Consider the following 20,188-nt stretch of genomic DNA (forward strand, 5'->3'; position numbering starts at 1 on the left):
TTATTAGCCCTGTTAATATATTAGTTTCAAATGTTCTATTGTAATTGAAGTGTCTTTTCTAATTACAGCTAGTACTTCCAAAACAATATTAAGTAATAGTAGTGAAGTCATCCTTATTTGGTCGTGACTTCAGTGCAAATCATTCTAAATTCTGTGTTAATAGCATAATGTGCTCAGATAAATATATTTTATCCTTTTAAGAAAGTGCCCCTTTATTTACACTTTGCTAAGAATTTTTTTAATCAAGAAAGGAAGTAATCTCACCCTTTAAAATGTTCTACATGTTGTGTGCTTTATCATGAACATTTTAGTAGAATATATGTGTGTGTGTGTATATATATATATATAATTTATACATAAATAAATGTAAATACATTGGGAGACGCCAATTTTTAAAAGCTAATTCAAGCATGCAATTAAAGAGTTTGGAGACCAATGGGCTTAGAAGATTATAATAAAATAATTTATAGGGCTTCCCTGGTGGCGCAGTGGTTGAGAATCTGCCTGCCAATGCAGGGGACACAGGTTCGAGCCCTGGTCTGGGAAGATCCCACGTGCCTTGGAGCAACGAGGCCCGTGAGCCACAACTACTGAGCCTGCGCGTCTGGAGCCTGTGCTCCGCAACAAGAGAGGCCGCGATAGTGAGAGGCCCGCGCACCGCAATGAAGAGTGGCCCCTGCTCGCTGCAACTAGAGAAAGCCCTCGCACAGAAACGAAGACCCAACACAGCCAAAAATAAATTAATTAATTAAAAAAATTATATTAAAATATTAACATTTACCACACATGATGAACTCTTCTTTCCTTTTTAATGCAGAAGGCACTTCTGGATCTTGAAGGCTTTAAGGATCATCATTATGAATACTGATTGTCTTACGGGTTGATAGAAGACCGGTTAACAGAGGCTCAGTCATTAGAAGGCTTTAGTTCTCCTCTGAAAACCTTTGATCTTTGTAGCCCTCTGAATGTCCTCCACTGTGTAAGACAGTTGTAGTGAAGCAGCAATATGCTGGGTTCCCCCAGGCCCCCAACTCCCCATCACGTAGGCACCGCAGGATGACAGAGGCAGGAATGGAGCATGAGTCAGTGTGGTCTGCGTCCAGCCTCTCTGGATCACACCTGGCACAAGTAGAGTGTCCTGACTGAAAGATCCCCTTTCTGGCAGAGGCAGGGTGGGAGGTGACACACCTATGGGCAGACCAGTCAAAGGGCGGGAAGGAACCAGTCCTCATAAAGACCCACTGCTTCAGCACAGTGGGACTTCCTGTCAGGGCCACTGCCAGAAGTCTTCCTGAGTAGATAACTCTGAAAAGTAAAGAAACACCAGTGTTCTCTGTAGTCATAAAAAGGGAGAAGATAGCTGGAGGGATAAACATCCCAACCAACAAACTCTTTTTATGGGATGTCTGGCTTTCTGCAAACTTTTACTGAACCAAGACATGTGTTCTTCTAAAATTAATACATGCAGGGCAAAAACTCAAAACAATATGCTGATTTATTTCGTAAAGATAATTCCCAGGCTAACTGTGGTTTGTTTTACATTGTCAACAGAGTAGGGAGTGGGTGGGGAGGAATCTTGTAGAGTCGTAGAGATGAAAAGTTTGGGTTCACATGAAATGACTACTCTGAAATCGACTAAATTCAATCTCTGTTTCCGTCTCTCCCTCTCTTGCAAATTTAATTTACCTTTAAAAGGATTTATTGAGCACCACGGAGACACAGAAGCAAGATAAGATGAGGTGTCTTTTAATGTATTTAGGGAATGAATACATGTGCATATGGAGTAGTTAAAAATTCAAAGAAATATAGAAACAAATAACAATATAAGTAGCATACACTGTGTTGTGAGAGGTCAGAAAACTCAGGACTGGTCATTGGGATTGTATCAAGAGGGGCTCCTCTAAGTGGAGAAGAATAAGGGAGGAAGGGGGAAGGACACGTGGTTTACAGCTCCCTTTTCCCAGCAATGTTCCAATGCCATAGGCTCAAATCTACCTGCTCAACTTTCGATGCAGGGGATGTCTGAAGGTCTGTTTGGATGATCTCACCATGGGACGGGGGGAAATCAGAGCTTCTGTCAGAATTTTTTTAATGTACTGCCCATGTTAAGGCAAGAAAGAAAAAGTAAAAACTTGCCAGCAGCTGACAAGGATGCTTTTGGCTGTGGGATATTGAATTTAGTGTCATGGAACTAGTCAGAGTAATTGAATCACGGAAGGAAGACACCCAATGAGCACATGAAATGATGGTCAAATCATTAGTCATAATTAAAACCACAATGAGATGCCACTACACATCCATTAGAATGGCTAAAATTAAAGACTGAGACGGACCATGACAAGTGTTGGTGAGGATGTGAAGTGGATCTCTCAGACATTTCTGATGGGAATGCAAAATGGTGCAACTGTCCGAAAAACAGCACAGCACTTCCCTGTAAAGCTAACATACACTTACCAAGTGACACAACAATTCCACTTCTAGGTTTTTACCCCACCCTCCAAATAAAAACATGTCCTTAGAAGAACTTGTACCTGAATAGTCATATCAGCTTCATTCATAATAACCCCAACTGCAAACAACCCCAAACAGGTGAATTGAGAAACAATTTGTTGCATTGCAGTATGCAATGCTATGCAGTATTACAGCAATGAAGTGGAATAAACCATTGATACACCTAATAAAAACAGATGGATCTCCAAAATGTGCTCAGTTAAAGAATGAGCTCACTTATTCATTAATTGTTAAAAACAAGTAACCTATAGTGACAGAAAGCAGATCTGTGGTTGCCTGACCCTGGGGTGCAGGTGGGAGATTGAGTGGGAAGGGACACGAGGGAACTTTCTGGAGTCATGCACATATTTTATACCTTGATTGTGGTAGGGGTGACACTGGCATAAACCTCGGTCTAAACTCATCGAACTGTACACTTGAAATGGTTGCATTTGGTTGTGTGTAATTTATACCCCAATAGGGGACTGAGGCTGACGCATAGGCTGGCAGATGTGGTGCACAGTCTGCTTGTTTGGATGATTCTTTTGAGACCTGACTCCATTCACTGGCTCCTCTCTTGATCAAGAACTTCAGTTGGAGGCTTCCCTGGTGGCGCGGTGGTTGAGAGTCCGTCTGCCGATGCAGGGGACACAGGTACGTGCCCTGGTCTGGGAGGATCCCACATGCCACGGAGCGGCTGGGCCCGTGAGCCGTGGCCGCTGAGCCTGCGCGTCCTGAGCCTGTGCTCCACAACGGGAGAGGCCACAACAGTGAGAGGCCCGCGTACTGCAAAAAAATAAAATAAAATAAAATAATAAAAAAAAAGAACTTCAGTTGGGGTCTAGCTAACTGTGTTCAGGAGAGCATTCCTCCCGGGGCCCACGTGTCCCAAGGAGGGTCCCTGCTCTGACAGCATGTCCAGCCCGAGATGGGGGAGAGAGGTCAGGAGGGGATGTGCAGCTCTCGCTTCCACAGCCCCAGCGAGCTGTCTCCTTTGTGAAGGAGCCCAGTGTTGACCGTACCTAGCTGAGTCAGGGAAAATCCATATAAACTTTCCCCTCACACTGCAATTTTTTGGCCAACTCGGTGAGCCAATTAAAGCAGTCCACGTTTAGGGGGGATTTTCAACTGTGAGATAGATCATAAGATCATAATCTCCATTAAGTATGTTATGAAACAAATTACAATTACAGAACAGTGGAAATTCACATATTTACATCAAAATTAAAAGGGAAACAAAGTATGACTATGAGCAACGTCTTTTGGAGAAATTACCACAACCAGATGTAAGTAAATTGTACCCTAAAGGCACCTTTCCAGGCCATTCCCATGAATTTGTCTTGTACAGATCCTAAACTCCCTATCCAAAGCCCATCTTATTTATTTATTTATTTATTTATTTATTGGGTCTTCATTGCTGCGCGCGGGCTTTCTCTAGTTGCAGCGTGCGGGCTTCTCATTGCGGTGGATTCTCTGGTTGCAGAGCACAGTCTCTAGGCGTGTGGGCTCCAGTAGTTGTGGCACACAGGCTTCAGTAGTTGTGCCTTGTGGGCTCTAGAGCGCAGGCTCAGTAGTTGTGGCACACGGGCTTAGTTGCTCTGTGGCATGTGGGATCTTCCTGGACCAGGGCTCAAACCTGTGTCTCCTGCATTGGCAGGCAGATTCTTAACCACTGCGCCACCAGGGAAGCCCTCCAAAGCCCATCTTAAATACTGTTTTCCCATCCAATGAACCATTTCCCCCACTGTGGGAGACACATGTACGATGTTGGCTAAGTTAACAATTATACAAATTTCAAGAAGTCTATCTTTGTTTGTAGAAGTCAAGCTGTTTAGCTGCCTTAAGCACTTTTTAGGTAAATGAAAGCAAAAGAAAAGGAAACAAAGAGTTAGTTCCTGAAGGACATAAAATCTTACATGGTTTAAGATTGATTGTATGGCTCCGAATATGATTTCTTTCTTCATTGCACAGGTCCCGGGCTGGGAGTCAGGACACCGGGGTCTGGTCCCTGCTCTCTCGTGAACTAGGTATGTGACCTCCAGCAAATCTAACCTTTGTTCCAGTCCCCTCGATGGTCAGAGAAGGATGGCAGCACTTTCTCAACCCGTCTCAGCAAGTAAAAAGCGTTCATTGAAATATTAGGCATGGTAACACTTAGAAAAATTAAAAGTTTAATACGAATATAAAGCAGGCTTTATTTGGCATTTAAAAGAAAACTTTGAAAATGTTAGAAACATGATATATGTGCTGTCACTATACGTATACGTTGTAGGACCAGGTCTCTCAAGCAATAAAAATCTTCGGTTATCTTTTTATTTTCCAGTCTGTTAACAATGAGCGCAAGGGCTAAGTATCCCCCCAAAAGCAATACTCACCCCTACCAGGTTGTCAGGGATGGTCCTTTAAATCATTTTAAGCTTCACACTAGAGTATTGCAGGAGTTACTTTATTGCTAAAACAACAGACTGAAAACTGAAGTCTAGAAATGGAATAAAATTAAAATTTCAAAATAAAAAAAGTAATTGAGTCATAGAAATGTCACAATGACTAACCCTAGTATGTGGTCTGTATTTCATTGAAGGAAGGCTTTGCCAACAAGATAATTAAAATTAAAAAAAGACATCTGTATTGCTTTTAGGCAAGTAAGAGAGCATCTTGAATTTGCAGTGGAAGGGCTGGTCTTCGCATTGCCTCAGGCTTGCTGTCTCTTGTCTGGCCCCTGACCTGCCAGGCTTCTCCATCTCCTGCTCTGCCTCTCCCTTCCCTTTGCTCACTTCTCCTCTCTCTCTTTCTCTGCTCTCTCCCTGTCACATCACATCTGAGGATAGAAATGACTCTCCGTTTTCTCTTTTGGGAACCTTGGGAATATGAGAAGTGTTTTTCTCTTTCTTGAGGTGTTTGATTTAGCTTAACACTTGTTACGCGAGTCCGTACAGCTAGACAGGCAACGCGAAGGGGAGGGATGGATGGTCCTTGCCTCGCCTGGCTGAAGATCTGATGGTTGGGCTAAGAAAGAAGCCCAAAAGTGCCCTGCTATTTTGAGGAGGGAGAGAGCACATCTAGTCATGTGGCTCAGGAAAGTTTGGTGGCAGAACTTCCATCACTTGAGCCAGGCCTGGAGTGGCGGGGAGAGATTTCCGCAAGTGGGCATGGGGGAGGTGAGGTGGCCCCAGAGGGTGAAAAATCCCAAGCCAGAGGGCAGAAGAGCACCAGGCAGGTCTGAGTAACAATCAATCCAGTCTGGCTGGAACACAGTGCATGTATGCGGTGAGGGGTGAGGGAGGCCTGCTGGAAAGACAGACTAGGTGGGAGCAGGGGGGCACAGGGCATTCTTGAAGGCCTTGCTGCAGACTCCGGCCTTTAAGCTCCAGGCAGTTGGAAGAATATGGCGAGATACTGGTATTAGTCTGCTCTTATTCAGGGCACTCACTTGCCCCCCACCCCCCGCTCCTTGTCCTTCCCCGCCCCCTAAGAGCACCCCAGCCCCTGCACCAGGAAGGCTCGAAGAGCCCCTCGGCCTGCAGTGGATGTGGCGGGCAGGGTGACCAGTGAGCCGCTTCCACCTCCACATCAGTGGCCCCAGGGACAGCTCGCTCCTGGGGCCTGCACTGAGCTTTACACCCTGACTTGTACGCCAAAGAGAAGGACATGAACAGGGTGCTGCTTGGTCCCCTGCTCAGGGCCCACCACGATCTGGGCTTCCAGGCTTTCTGGGACCTCCTCACGCCTGGGGTGTGATGTGGCTGGGAACTGGAGGTGACAAGGCTGGGCAGAGCTGGGCTGCCCAGCCTGGCTCACTGTGCTCCAGGGACTGGGGTCCTCCCAAGGTGCACTCACCCTGGGGAAGCAGCGCAGCCGGGGAAGTCACTGCACACCGTTAGGAACAGCAAGCGAGGCTGAGAGGAGCTTTTCTAAACCATTCGAAATGAAAACTAAATGTCAATCCATCATGCTAGGGGAAAGACCAACGTATCTATCCGACATCCTCTCTATAGAAAATGATGTTAACAAAATTAACGTCTTAAGATGAAGTGAACAAAGAGTATGTGAGAAAACACAGGAAAAAAGTATCCTAGAGGTGTGCCTCAGAGTTAATAAGTAATAATGATATGTTATTTTTCTCGATTTTGTAATATTTGCGGCATCTGTCAGCTTTTAAAACTTTATAATCGGTTGTGATGTCTCTCATTCGAAATAAAGTTACTTTCATACCTAATTCTGTATTCTTTTTCTTAACCAATACTCCAAATTGTATAAGCTTGAGGCGCACAAACTCGGATCCGTCCTTGGGTGACGCCATATTAGCTCAATATACATGCGATTATTTACGACTGCTGGGTACCCTGAGCTCCTAGGACTGAAGAACATTAAGGAACTAAAATGCATTTCAAGCAAAGAGACAAAATAAATAACTGATTTGGTAGCTTGCCTGGAAAATCACTATCTTCATGACTGGAACCTTTTCAAAATTAGGACAGACAGTGTTACGCGCCAGACGATTTCCACACTGCACCACAGTCTGCCCGATTGGAAGGGGCTGTCCAATGAGGGCTCTGCCGGAGGCAAAGTATGTAATGCCATTTCTACCTGTAAGTTTCAGCAGACTATTTTCCCAATCAGGTTTCCCAATTTAAATTAGATAGGATATGGCAATACAAAGTAATTAAGAAGGAGGAAAGATATACTTTAATTCTCTATATGCAAACTTTATTGGCCAAAATTTAAGAATGCTATATAAAAGCAAACAAAAAAATTATCTGAGTTCTAACCAAAGTCCAATTAAGTAGTTAATTTCATAGTGCAATTGCTCAACTTGCTTTATTTTATAGAATGGATATATTTGAATATTATAGAAACTTTTTAAAAAAACTAAACTCAATATGTTAGAGTTTGCTACATGCAGAATCATGGTTTATGGGACTGGAAAGTGCCGCAGTTACAACTCTCCAAATTACAATTTCTGTCTTTCAAAATCCAAACCATGGACAATGTATATGAATCAATTGTTTTCAAGATATTGGTCAGCAGGAAAGAAAGGACAGTGATCCCTGAGAGACAGGTAATGAACAAAGTTAAGCCCTACAATTGCCCCAGATCACTGTCTGGAGAGAGTTTCCAGGCAACGGTGCACAGCAGGGAAACCATAAAGGAGTCCCACCATCTCCTTGAGTTGAGGAGACAAATTAATCAACACAATGCCAATCAAAGTCCCATCTAGATTTTTTATGTTAGAAATTTAACAACTGATTCTAAAATTCATATACAAATGCAAAGAACTTAGAATAGCCAAGAGGAGTTAGCAAAGGAACACGCCTGGAGGAATGTCTGATTTCAAGACAGTAGGAAACTAAAGTAACCAACGGAGTGTGGTATTGGCATTATTACTAATAGATCAATGGAACAAAATAGAAAGTACATAAATAGACCCACATATATATATATGGAAAATTGATTTTTGACAAAGGTGCAAAGGCAAGTCAGTGGAGAAATGATACCCTTTTCAGCAGATGGTGCTGGGACAACTGTATATCCATATACACAACAAATGGACTTCAATCCATAACTCAGACCATATACAAAAATTAACCTAGAATGGGTCACAGATTTAAATGTAAAACCAAAAATTATAACACTTTTAGAAGAAAATATAGGAGAAAATCTTTATGACCTTGGATTAGGCAAAATATTTAGATACAGCACCAAGAACAAGATACGTGAACGTATGAATTGTTTTATCAAAATGAAAAACATTTGTCCTGTGAAAGACGCTGTTAGGGAAGACAAGCCACATGGAAAGAAAACACTGGCAAATTACACATCTGATAAAAGACTTCTATCCAGAATATATAAAGAACTCCCAAAATTCAACAAAAAAGAAAACAAGTATCTCAATTAAAATATTGGGCAAAGAAATTGAACAGAGACTTCACTAAAGAAGATATATGAATGGCAAATAAGCACATGAAAAAATGCTCAACGTAATTTGTCATTAGGGAAATGCAAATTAAAATCCCAAGTAGATATCACTACACACATAGACTAGCAGCAAAAATGAAAAAGACTGACTTTATTGTATAACAGAGAACTACATTCAATATCTTGTAATAACCTATAATGAAAAATATGTAACTGAATCTGCTGTACATCTGAAACTAATACAATGTTGTAAATCAACTATACTTCAATTAAAAAAAAAAAAAAAGACTGACCATAACAAGTGTTGTTAAGAAGGTGGAAAAGTGGAACTCTCATACACTGCCGGTCAGAATGTAAAATCATACTTTGGAAAACAGTTTTGACAGTTTTTAAAAATACTAGACATAAATCAACTATATAATTCAGCCATTCTACTCTTAAGTATCTATCCAAGAGAAATGAAAGCATATGTCAATTTGAATAATTTATATGAATACTCATATATTTATTTGTAATTATCAAACACTGGAAACTGCCCAAATGTTCATTAACAGGTGAATGGAGGGAAAAAAAACTGTGGTGTATGCAATAAAACACCCCTCAGCAATAAAAAGGAATGAACTATTATTACACACTATGACATGAATGAATCTCAAAATAATTATGTTGAGTGAAAGAAATCAGACAAAAAAGAGAGTACATAATGTACAATCCAATTATATAAAAGTCTAGAAAATGCAATTGCTAGTAACAGAAAACAGACCTGAGGTTGGAGATGGGAGGTGCAGGGAGAGTCAGGAAAAAGGGGTTGCAAAGGAGCAAACTTTGCTGTTTATTTGTGGTGATAGTTTCATGGAGATATATACATATATCTCAAAACATATCAAATTGTACACTTTAACTGTACATTTTTTGTCTGTCAATTATACCTAAATAAAGCTATTTTTAAAACGTATGATTTGACTTTAGGCATCTAGAGCAAAATATAGGTTTGGGAGCTGCAAAAATCATAGAACATCAAGATATTAACTATATTTGGTTCTAAAATGTGACCTTGTCTTTACTTGTGCAGTGAAATATTCTTCTTAATTGCCCAACAGTAGGTCATATAGTCCATAATGAGGCTCTCCCTACACACACAGATCAAGTGGAACTAGTCATTTACAACAGGTTTCACCATCCTCCCTTTTTTCTCTTTCCTTATCTTGGGCGGAGAAGGTGGAAATATAAAAACAGATTTAATACAAGGCAAGATACACAAAAGGTTGTTGGGAATTTATGATGTGAAACCAGAAAATGGGTATCAATATCCAAAAAGAAAAGGAAAGATTTTTCTTTGCTCTCTACTTTTCTTTTCCTTCTTTCCTTACTATCCCTCTCTACCCCGCCCCCCATTTTTATACCATTTCTGCCTTTCCCTTCCTTCTTTTTTTTCCTGCTCTCCTTCCACCTTCTGTCTTTTAGTCCCTACATCCCCCCATTTGTTGGCAGGATTGCATGGTGGTTCAGACCACAGCTCGGACTCTGGAGCCGACTGCTCACGTTCAGATCTCATGCTGTGTTAGGCATGGTATTTAATATCCCGTGCTTCAGCTCCCCTACCTGTAAATGGGATAATAACAGAAGTTCCCTCCTCATAGGGTTGCTGTGAGGATTAAGACAGGAATAAAGACACAGACCTACTGGAGAACGGACTTGAGGATACGGGGAGGGGGAAGGGTGAGCTGTGACAGGGCGAGAGAGAGTCATGGACATATATACACTACCAAACGTAAGGTAGATAGCTAGTGGGAAGCAGCCACATGGCACAGGGATATCGGCTCGGTGCTTTGTGACCACCTGGAGGGGTGGGATAGGGAGGGTGGGAGGGAGGGAGACGCAAGAGGGAAGAGATATGGGAACATATGTATATGTATAACTGATTCACTTTGTTATAAAGCAGAAACTAACACACCATTGTAAAGCAATTATACCCCAATAAAGATGTTAAAAAAAATAAAATAAATGGGCTAACATAGGCAAAACACTTAGACCAGGTAGAACCATGCAAGTGTTACCATTCTCAGACCTCTTTCCCTCCCTCCCATCCCCCTCCATCTATGCCAAACACATTGGACTCCACTCGGTTAAATGGAAAAGACCCTGGGTTCAAAGACGGGTTCCGAAGGCATGAGATTCCAAGACCTGGTACCTCGTCCTGGCTCAGCCACTCACCAGTTCTCTTAGATATCAGAGACTAAACTGTTTACCGGTAAAACGAGAAGGCTGGTCTAGACGATTGTCTCTACGGTCTCATCCACCTGTTTATACGGCTACTTATAATTCAGAAGTATGCAAAAATTATCAGATGAAAAGCTTTTTGACAACTTTTAGGCACAACAGAGATTTTCATGTTACAATGAAGGATACTCAGTACTTAGAAAGATAACTAACATTGCAAATTACATGGACATGACAATTGTTAAAATTTTAGTGGAACACTGCGTTACTTCTTGAATGTTTTATGAGAAATTTTAACATGCACCTTATTATCTTCTGAAATCAAACACATTCAAGAAGTTCTGTATCGGAACTCTCCCTTCCCAAAGCCGTGCGTGAACTCTCTTGAAAGTTTAGGAGTTTGTTTACTTTGTCTGTGGTGCAGGCTGTACCACTGGCTTGGCCTTGGTGACCCACCAGGAGAAATCGTTTCAGAAACACTCGGCAGCCATTCTGTCTTCTCCCAGGTCAGCAGAATGAGTGGTGAGTGAAGCAACTACAGAAGGAGTTCACAGTGGTTCACTCTGTGAAATTCACTGGAGTAAGTGAAATAATTTACATATAATGCTGCCATCCAAAAACACTACTCAGCTTTTGAAAGGCGGGGAGGTGGATTTAATGTGGAAACCGTCTTTAGCTGGCTTCATCACACAGAGATGCTTTGATTTTATGACTTGATGAAGACTAGCTATGACCAGGCGTGACCCTGGAACGGAGCACAGAACACGGCTTTGATGTTAATTTGAAGGGGATATGGTATTACCATGGTGAGGAGGGAGATTTCCTCCATTAACCTCCTACTGAAAAATCTGTCCAATGTTTCAGAAATTAACAAGATTTTAAAGATTCAAGTAACTTTTAGAAATGTTACACTCCTATTGGGTTAAGTCCTTATTCAGAAACTGATCACTCAATCAAGGGACATCAACTTGTCCACTGAAAACGTATTGACTACAGGGACCAAATGGGAATTCTGTTAAAACAAGATTGATTAGATCTTGTTATGTTTCAATTATGATCCCAAGTCCCACCATCACCAAAGAGCGTTCCCGCTGTTTCTCATAATTCTTAGCGGAAGTCTTTGTACCACTCTCTGCTGGAATGAGCTGCTCCTACAAAGCCTACAATGTGGTTGATTCTACATTATTTTCTGCTGCTAGAATCACCTGTCTCGACTTGCACATTCGCCTCGCTGTTTAGAGACAGCTAGAGGTAGCCATGGCCTTGTGGATACTGTGTATCCATGAGGGTACCTGTAAAACTCTGTCCCTTCCAGCTAGTAGTTTCAGTGTTAGACCAATTGTCAGAGTTTGGGCAAGAATCAGTTGGATTGATTTAGGTATCTCGATGGGCCATTATAAAAGACAAGAGGGAGAAACTAGTTCAGATTGATTAACTGGTATCACTAAGTCAAGGCTTGAAATTGAGTGCGTAAGTGTGTATGTGTGTCTGTGCATTTGGGATAGCAAACAGTAAATTTAAGCTTTGACCTGATTTCCAGGATAAGGCTGGTTAAAGGGTAGTGGGGAATCTAGAAATCACTGCTAGGTAAGTTCAATTTAAAAATCCTTTTAGAGTCATGTACCAAAATGTTCATTGCAGCTCTATTTACAATAGCCCAGAGATGGAAACAACCTAAGTGTCCATCATAGGATGAATGGATAAAGAAGATGTGGCACATATATACAATGGAATATCACTCAGCCATAAAAAGAGACGAAATTGAGCTATTTGTAATGAGGTGGATAGACCTAGAGTCTGTCATACAGAGTGAAGTAAGTCAGAAAGAGAAAGACAAATACCGTATGCTAACACATATATATGGAATTTAAGGGAAAAAAATGTCATGAAGAACCTCGGGGTAAGACAGGAATAAAGACACAGACCTACTAGAGAATGGACTTGAGGATATGGGGAGGGGGAAGGGTAAGCTGTGACAAAGCGAGAGAGAGGCATGAACATATATACACTACCAAATGTAAGGTAGATAGCTAGTGGGAAGCAGCCGCATAGCACAGGGAGATCAGCTCGGTGCTTTGTGACCGCCTGGAGGGGTGTGATAGGGAGGGTGGGAGGGAGGGAGACGGAAGAGGGAAGAGATATGGTAACATATGTATATATATAACTGATTCATTTTGTTGTAAAGAAGAAACTAACACACCATTGTAAAGCAATTATACTCCAATAAAAATGTTAAAAAAGTCCTTTTAGTTTAATTATTAAAAATTGGGAAATATTAGAAATCAAACACAACTCCACAGAAATATGAACAACTACCAGGTTAGTGTATTTCTAATAGATGATTTTCTACGCACATTTTCATATAGTTGAGATCATGTGTGTATACTAATTTGTCTTCTACTTGAACTTAAGATTGTGCATTTCCCTATGTCATTTTTGAAATTATTTTTAATGTCATAATAATATTCTATTACAGTTTTATTCAAATATGATTAACTGCTTTCTTACTGCTGGACACAGTGTTTTGCTGTAAAAAATAATGTTGTTATGAACATTTGTGCATAAGTGTACTTTCTCTCTAAGATTATTTCCATAAAATGAAATTACAAGATTAAAGAGTTTTTATATTTTTAAGGTTCTAGATACACTTTACCAAATGTTTGTGTCAAAATGCCCTCCCAGCAGCAGTGTATGAGAATGGTCCATCTCATGGCATCACTGCCAGCATTGAACGTTTCTTTAAAGAAAAAAAGAAATCCTTGCTAATTTGATGGTAAAACAGTATCTTATTGTAATTTTCTTCACATTTTTAAAATTACTAGTTATATTTCCCCTTTTGTTTTTCCTCTCCTATCAACAACTCGTTCATGTCCTTCGCCTTTTTTTCCATTTTTCATTCACGTTAATGAAATTGTTTTGTTTTGTAAAGTTACCACTGAAGCAGCAATAAAACACTCACTTGAGTTCATTTTATTGAATTGATTTAAATATTTTATTCTGAAGACTATAATTTAATAGGAAAAATTTAAAGCGTACATGTTTAAAGATCATTTTGTAGTGACATTATAGGAAATAGATTCCTCCAAATAACATGATTAGTTTTGTATTGCTACTAGTGGAATGCCTTCTGCAGAAACGTGATTTTGCCTTGATATCTGAGCACATTACCCTTACATCAAAAAAGAAAAAAGGATAATAAAAAAACACAACTTTGATTAGTTTAAATTTTAGTAGACCACATCTGATTTGTTGAAGAGCAAGTTCTTTTATTTACCTCTTCAAGGAAGTGTTTATTTTTTTCACCTCTTTCTGTGCATCTTTATCCTATAAAGAAAATACAAATACACAAAAAGATTTCACACATTCAACCTCATACTCTAGGTACTTTGAAGTAGACTTTTGTTGAATGAGGGAATACTCTTTTAAAGACCATTACAAAGAAACTGTGCATTTCTTAGGACGAGGCATGAATCAGATCTCTGAAAATATAAGTGATGTGGAGAGTGATTTCCAGGCTCTTCCTCCAGCTGGTCTGGAGTGGTGGATACAGGAAGGTGAGCCGCTTCTATAGAAGCTGACACACTGGATCCACCAGCGTGTTAATGATAACACTGTTTTCTTCTTCAACTGTAACATGTGGAAGAGGTCCTGGCCCTAGCAGCAGAATTTGAAGAAATCTGAGATTCCTCTGTAAGATCCAGACAAGATTCCACTACAAGATCCAAACTACCTACTTTATCAGGTAGTTTATATTTAAGATTAAAAGTCATGTAATATGTTTTATAGGACTCCACATGTGTTATTTCCTTAAAACAAGTGTGGAAGTTAGGAAGAGTAGAAACAAATTCAGATAGTAAGGTACTCCTATGCGCTTTTGTGTTTAACAGACACTGAGCATCGATCAGAAAGGAATTAAGGAATGTTAACACATTTAAAATAAACAGATGAGGAAAACTGGACAAGGTAGATTTTGGAAGTAGCTGTTAGCCAGATTTTTTTAAAAACTGGAAGTTCTTTAATAGTTTTAATCATAAACATTAACACACTGATTCTACTGTAGTGTCTCATCAACTAGGAGTATACCTTCTATCAAATCAATATTTTTGAAGGTTGTAAGAAAATATGGTTAATGAATCTATGATAGTGATGCATTATTTAAAAGAACTTATAAAAAGCCATAATTCATGTTTATCTTTGTAATCCTAGGGCCAGCTCAGTGCCTGGTACCTAGAAGACCCTAAATAAATGCCTGTTAAACAAGTGGTTAGACACCAGAGCTCAGTAACAATTTCCCAAATCTAGGAACCAATTTCTTATGTAGATGAGAGACTTATTTCAACTAGATGCCTAAAGAAATGAATATGCTTAAACTACAATAAAAGATTTAAAATTAAGATCATGGCTTAGCAATATTTGCCCTCAGGCACCACAAAGAATTCCTTCAACTCCCACCCAATCCAACTGCCAACACACACACACACACACACACACACACACACACACACACACACACACACACACACCTCCCACTTTACCTCCTTCCCAGGGTTTCCACCTAAGTCTTTAATTAATTTATTTTTAATGGATAGAGGACACTGGCAGTGCCTTTTAGCTTAAGAAACCCCCCACCAACTAAAAGCAGCACCTCCAGTCATGCTTTCCTCTGTCACTGCCCCAAATGTACCCCCTTCAGATCATGAATCCTCTTCGGTGCTCACCCCAAAACTGCTCTTCTCTAGTCTCTCTTCCCTGACTCAACCTCACACTCCTCCCCTTTTTCCCAGACAGAGCTCCCTGGAACCCCTGTTAGAAGGCTTGTTTTGAAGTCATTTCTGCATAACCAGCAATGCATTTGCTAAAAGAATATTTCTGAGGGGCTCGTGAAGAGGATGAGGGAGTGGTTAGAGCCAGTGGTACAGGATAATTGCTCTCGACCATTTCTTATAGCTGTTAACAAACTCCTGGTCACTCTCCTTTTACTTTTATTTTTTATGACTTTGGTGCCTTGGTCTCCACACCGAGTTCCGCCACCACTGTTGGAGACTTCACTGTTCCCACGGCCCGTGTATCCCAGCCTTTTAGAAGGGTGTCTCCTCATCTTCCCCACCACCTCTGCGAGTGCACCCTGGGCTGTGTCAGACCTAAAACTGCTCCACCTCTGAAATAGGCATCCTGTTCTCTGAACACTGCCTATCCTTTGGGGTCATTTATCCAATTACGCTTAATACATCAAATTTTCAACCTTCAATAGGTTCATGGAGGGATTTTATCCTTGTTCTCTATCAGCTTTTTCCTGCCTTGACTTATTTTCTACCCACCTTAGATTCCACACCCTCCTACTCTCACTCAAAGACTAAAACCCTTCCCCCCCTGGGGCACTTACCCTGGTTCACTACAAACCCATCGATTCCTCTATCTATCCTGTGACAAAAGGACAGGACCTTAATGTGCTTTGGATCCCACCGTCTCCGGCTTCCTGGTGACCTAATTTTATCAGTTATCTCCCCCCTCTCTAGTCTTTCTTGAACCCTTCCTTCTTTGCTGGCTCTTTCTCATTACTATTTAAATATGCTCCGAGATTTTCCATCCAAAACAAAACTATTTCTCAATTCAAGCACTGCTTTAACTTCTACCTTACATCTCTCCTCTCTTTCCCATCAAATTATTGGAGCAGTGTCTGCACGTACTGACTGGATTTTCTCACCTCTAGTGCTCTGCGCTCTGTTGCCTCCTATACTGTTCCACTGAAACAGTCTGGGTTAAGATCACCAATGACATAGGCATCGTTAACTTCATCTGCTCATTACAGTCTTGACTCCCCTAGAGTGTCTGACAGAGTTGACCACTTCCGCCGTCCCTTGGATTCTGGAGTCCTGTCATCTTTGGCCACTTCTTTCAATCTCATTTGTAGGTTTCTTTCCCTCCCATTACACTGGAGTTTCTCACGGTTGATCCTTTGCCCTCTGCTTTTCACACACTATATAACCTCTCTGGATGATCTCTGCCGTACTTGTGGTTTCAGACATTTATATGCCAAATATTCAATCACTTAATGGATCTGAAAATCTCAAAAACACAAACTCCAAATGTCCAAAACTGAACTCTCCTTGTCTACCAAATCTGGTTCTCCAATATTCCCTGTGTCCATAAAGGGTACTGCCACCTGCCCTCGTCAGGTTCCCATGCCAGAAACCGAGATGTCATTCTTGAGTCCTCCATCTTCGATATCCAAGTCCTGTAGACAATACTACCTACAAATCTGTTGAATCAGTCCTCATCTCTTCACTCCTCGCTGCCATCATCTTGGTCCAGGTCATCACCTCATGTTTGTGTCATTGCATAAGTTATCTAAATTGTATTCCAACTTCCAATTTTGCTCTCCTCCCATCCAAGTCAATCTCCACATGGTAGCTATTGTGTCCTTCTAAAAATCTCATTGCTTTACTTGCTGCTTAAGACCCTCTAATGGTTTTCTCTTGCTTTTAAGAAAAAGGTATACAAGGCTCTCACCTCTTCTCTCTCTCAAGAACTCAACATTTCAGCAATATTGTACACTTGATACAGTGCTTTTTCACATATTTCTCAACTCCAAACCTTTCTATTTATCTTTCTATTTCTATTTAATAAAATATGGTGTGTATACCACCTGCATCAGTATCACCTGGGATATCTGAATCACTTATAAACTGTGCTTGTTTGTCCATGTTTCCATTCACCCTTGCCATGTGGGTACATATTTAAACACAAATAGAATAATTAGAACACATGTTTTGTATTCTATGCTTTTTCCGTTACATTAAAAGGTATTTTCTGATTAAACAAAGTCCTTGTAAATACGTTTAGAGCTGTGTACAAAACTGAAACTGATCAGCTGATCAACAGCGATGCAGTAAAGGAAAATGCCTCAATTACTCACCATAATGTTTCATGATTTTTTTTTTTTTTTTTTTTTTTTTTTGCGATATGCGGGCCTCTTACTGTTGTGGCCTCTCCCGTTGCGGAGCACAGGCTCCGGTCGCGCAGGCTCAGCGGCCATGGCTCACGGGCCCAGCCGCTCCGCGGCACGTGGGCTCCTCTCGGACCGGGGTATGAACCCGTGTCCCGTGCATCGGCAGGCGGACTCTCAACCACTGCGCAACCAGGGAAGCCCTCATGATTTTTTTAAAGACAAATACCCATGTATTAGATTTTTCATCAACAACTCTTATTAATCTACTGAAGAGGGGTTATCACATTGTTTATTACATCTCACCAAAATCTGCATTCAACTTTTCTAAGAATGCATCACAGTTCTACATCTTTACATGGTATTATTTTCAGTAATATGTCATTTGGCAGAAGTCTAATTATATGTTGAATTGTGTACTAAAGGGTTCTTCTTGATAGAGTATTTTTTTCCCCTGAGTATGAATTTTCTTATATAAAATCCAGATGAAGGCATTTCTACATTGACTTGAGGCTTAAGGAACTCCCAAGTGTGAGAACTTTAAGGCTGACTAAGGTGAGATCATTTCATTCATGACACTGAGAGTGTCTGATACAGTAGAAGTCCTCACGTGCCCTGGAGTGCTGCTCTCTGAGTAATGGGTTTCCCATGTTTATTTCATTGAATTGCTTCTCCAGCATGAATTGTCTGGTATTTCCCAAATGGCTTCCTCCTCTTGGTAAAGACTTGCTGTGTCCCTTCCTGTTTGAGTTTTCTGTGCAGACCAAGGCCTGAGAGATGGCTGAAGGCTGCAGCATTTCTCCCCTGCGTGAACTCTCTGGTGTCTATAAAGTTTAGAGCTGGGACTGAAGGTTCCTCCAAATTCATTACGTCTCTAGGGTTCCTCTCCAGTGTATGCTGTTTCATGGCTAAGGTTAGAGCATCAACTAAAGCCTTTACCACATAGATGATATTCTTATGGCTTCTCTGCAGTGTGATTCACTTGTGTCATTTGAAGGATGAATTATTACTGGAGGCATTTCCATAATGATGGCAAAGGGTTTGTCTCTGGTGTGAACAAAAGGTAGCTCTCTGGCTAAAGTGTTTCCCACATTCGTTACATTTACGGGGCTTCTCTCCAGTGTGAGTTAACACTTGTTCAGTCAATGTGGAGCTGTGAGTGGATATTTCCCCATTCTCACTATATTCAGAGAACTCCTCTCCAGTGTGAAATCTCTGCTACTGAGGAGATGAGAGGCTGTTAAAGGTCTGTCCACATCCATTCATCTATTCATTCCGCTACATATGAATTTTATGCTCATTCATTCATTGATAACCTCTAGTTAAAGTCTTTGCCCCCCTGGTTACTTTCACAGGGTGTGTGACTCTCCTGCAGGTACAGAAGTTTTCTCCTTTGCAGCATGTCCACTGTACAGTTATCTGAGTAATTTTGAGGCCTTCATTATGTTTCAAGCACTTGATGTTTGACCATATTTATGCAAATGTCCTCTTGTAAGAACCCAGACTATGGTTGTGAGCTCAGGTTACTCCTTTCTTCCCCAGATTCAAACTACCCAAACCTTTCTGCTGAGACAGCACACTTTCACCTCAAACTGAAGTCATGAGATCGTTCTGCATTCCTCAGTTACCCCACTTGCGGATCAGTTCTAATGTAGAGAAACAGACCTCACCCTCACGAACTTACCGTGACATTAGATGGCTCCTTCCTGCAGATATTCTGCAGGGAAGTTATGTCCTAGTTTTTAAGACTTTCCAGCCTAGACGCTGGCCTTGGGGAAATCTTCTCCCTCCCCCACCTCAGCTCTTCCCCTTGAACCAACTGGGAAGTCACATCTGATTTCAGAGCTCACACCCAAGGGAGAGCCAATGACTGGTGTTTTCTAGCATCATGTCTCTGCACGGCTTCCCCTGAGACGGGTCCAGCAGGCCCATTCTTTCTGAGTCAAGTCCACAGCCATGTCCTCAAAGGTCATCATTTCCTGTGGCTGCAATGCCAAGAACCCAGCTACCACCTGCCTTCCTCTGTTTTCTTACTCAGGGACAGCCTGAGCACTAAGCTGGCAGAGCAGAACTCAACGGACAGAAACCTGAGTGAGTCACATTGATAGTGAGGTTGCTGTCATCACGCTCTGCAGCGCAGAGCTTCTCTCTCTCTAGAAGGACAGGAATCCATATTTTTAACAAGCCCCCCACACCCAAGAAAGTCTTAAAGATTTAAACCATTGGGTTTAAATTCTAATTTCCTTAGAATCTCAGGTTACCTATCAAAACCTCAGGAAGGCCTTTCTTAGCCCCTGGTCCAGGTTGCAGTCCCAGTTTTATTTTCTCATAAATCTCTGTGATTTTATTTCCATTACACTCATCACACTTTATTGCTATTACTTGTTCAGTGCCTGCCTTCTCCCCTAGACTACAGAATTCATGGTGGCAAGGACAGGATCTGTTTTTCTTCTCACTGTATCCCCAGCCTCTGGCAGAGCATCACCATATTTGCAAGATAAATGAATAAAGGTAATTTTTTTCACTCACTCAAACACACATTCAAAAACATAGATTTATTTGATCTGAGTCAGAAAATATTATGTTTTGATTAAATACATCAATGCTCTATGCTAC

The 20,188-nt window shown here is 41.1% G+C and overlaps 1 protein-coding gene across 2 annotated transcripts in view; it reads right to left on the reverse strand.

Annotated features, from left to right (window-relative positions):
* Positions 1–786: 786 nt before the first annotated feature.
* Positions 787–20,188, reverse strand: part of RMDN2 (regulator of microtubule dynamics 2) — an 81,229-nt gene continuing 61,827 nt past the window's right edge. For both annotated transcript variants that reach the window (XM_060168769.1, XM_060168770.1), the window contains exon 11: positions 787–1,305. In XM_060168769.1, the coding sequence (XP_060024752.1) occupies positions 1,204–1,305 (102 nt within the window). In that variant the 3' untranslated portion in view covers positions 787–1,203. The remainder of the gene's footprint in view (positions 1,306–20,188) is intronic.

The sequence above is a fragment of the Lagenorhynchus albirostris genome, chromosome 13 (genome assembly GCF_949774975.1).
Source record: "Lagenorhynchus albirostris chromosome 13, mLagAlb1.1, whole genome shotgun sequence".
Taxonomy (NCBI): Eukaryota; Metazoa; Chordata; class Mammalia; order Artiodactyla; family Delphinidae; genus Lagenorhynchus; species Lagenorhynchus albirostris.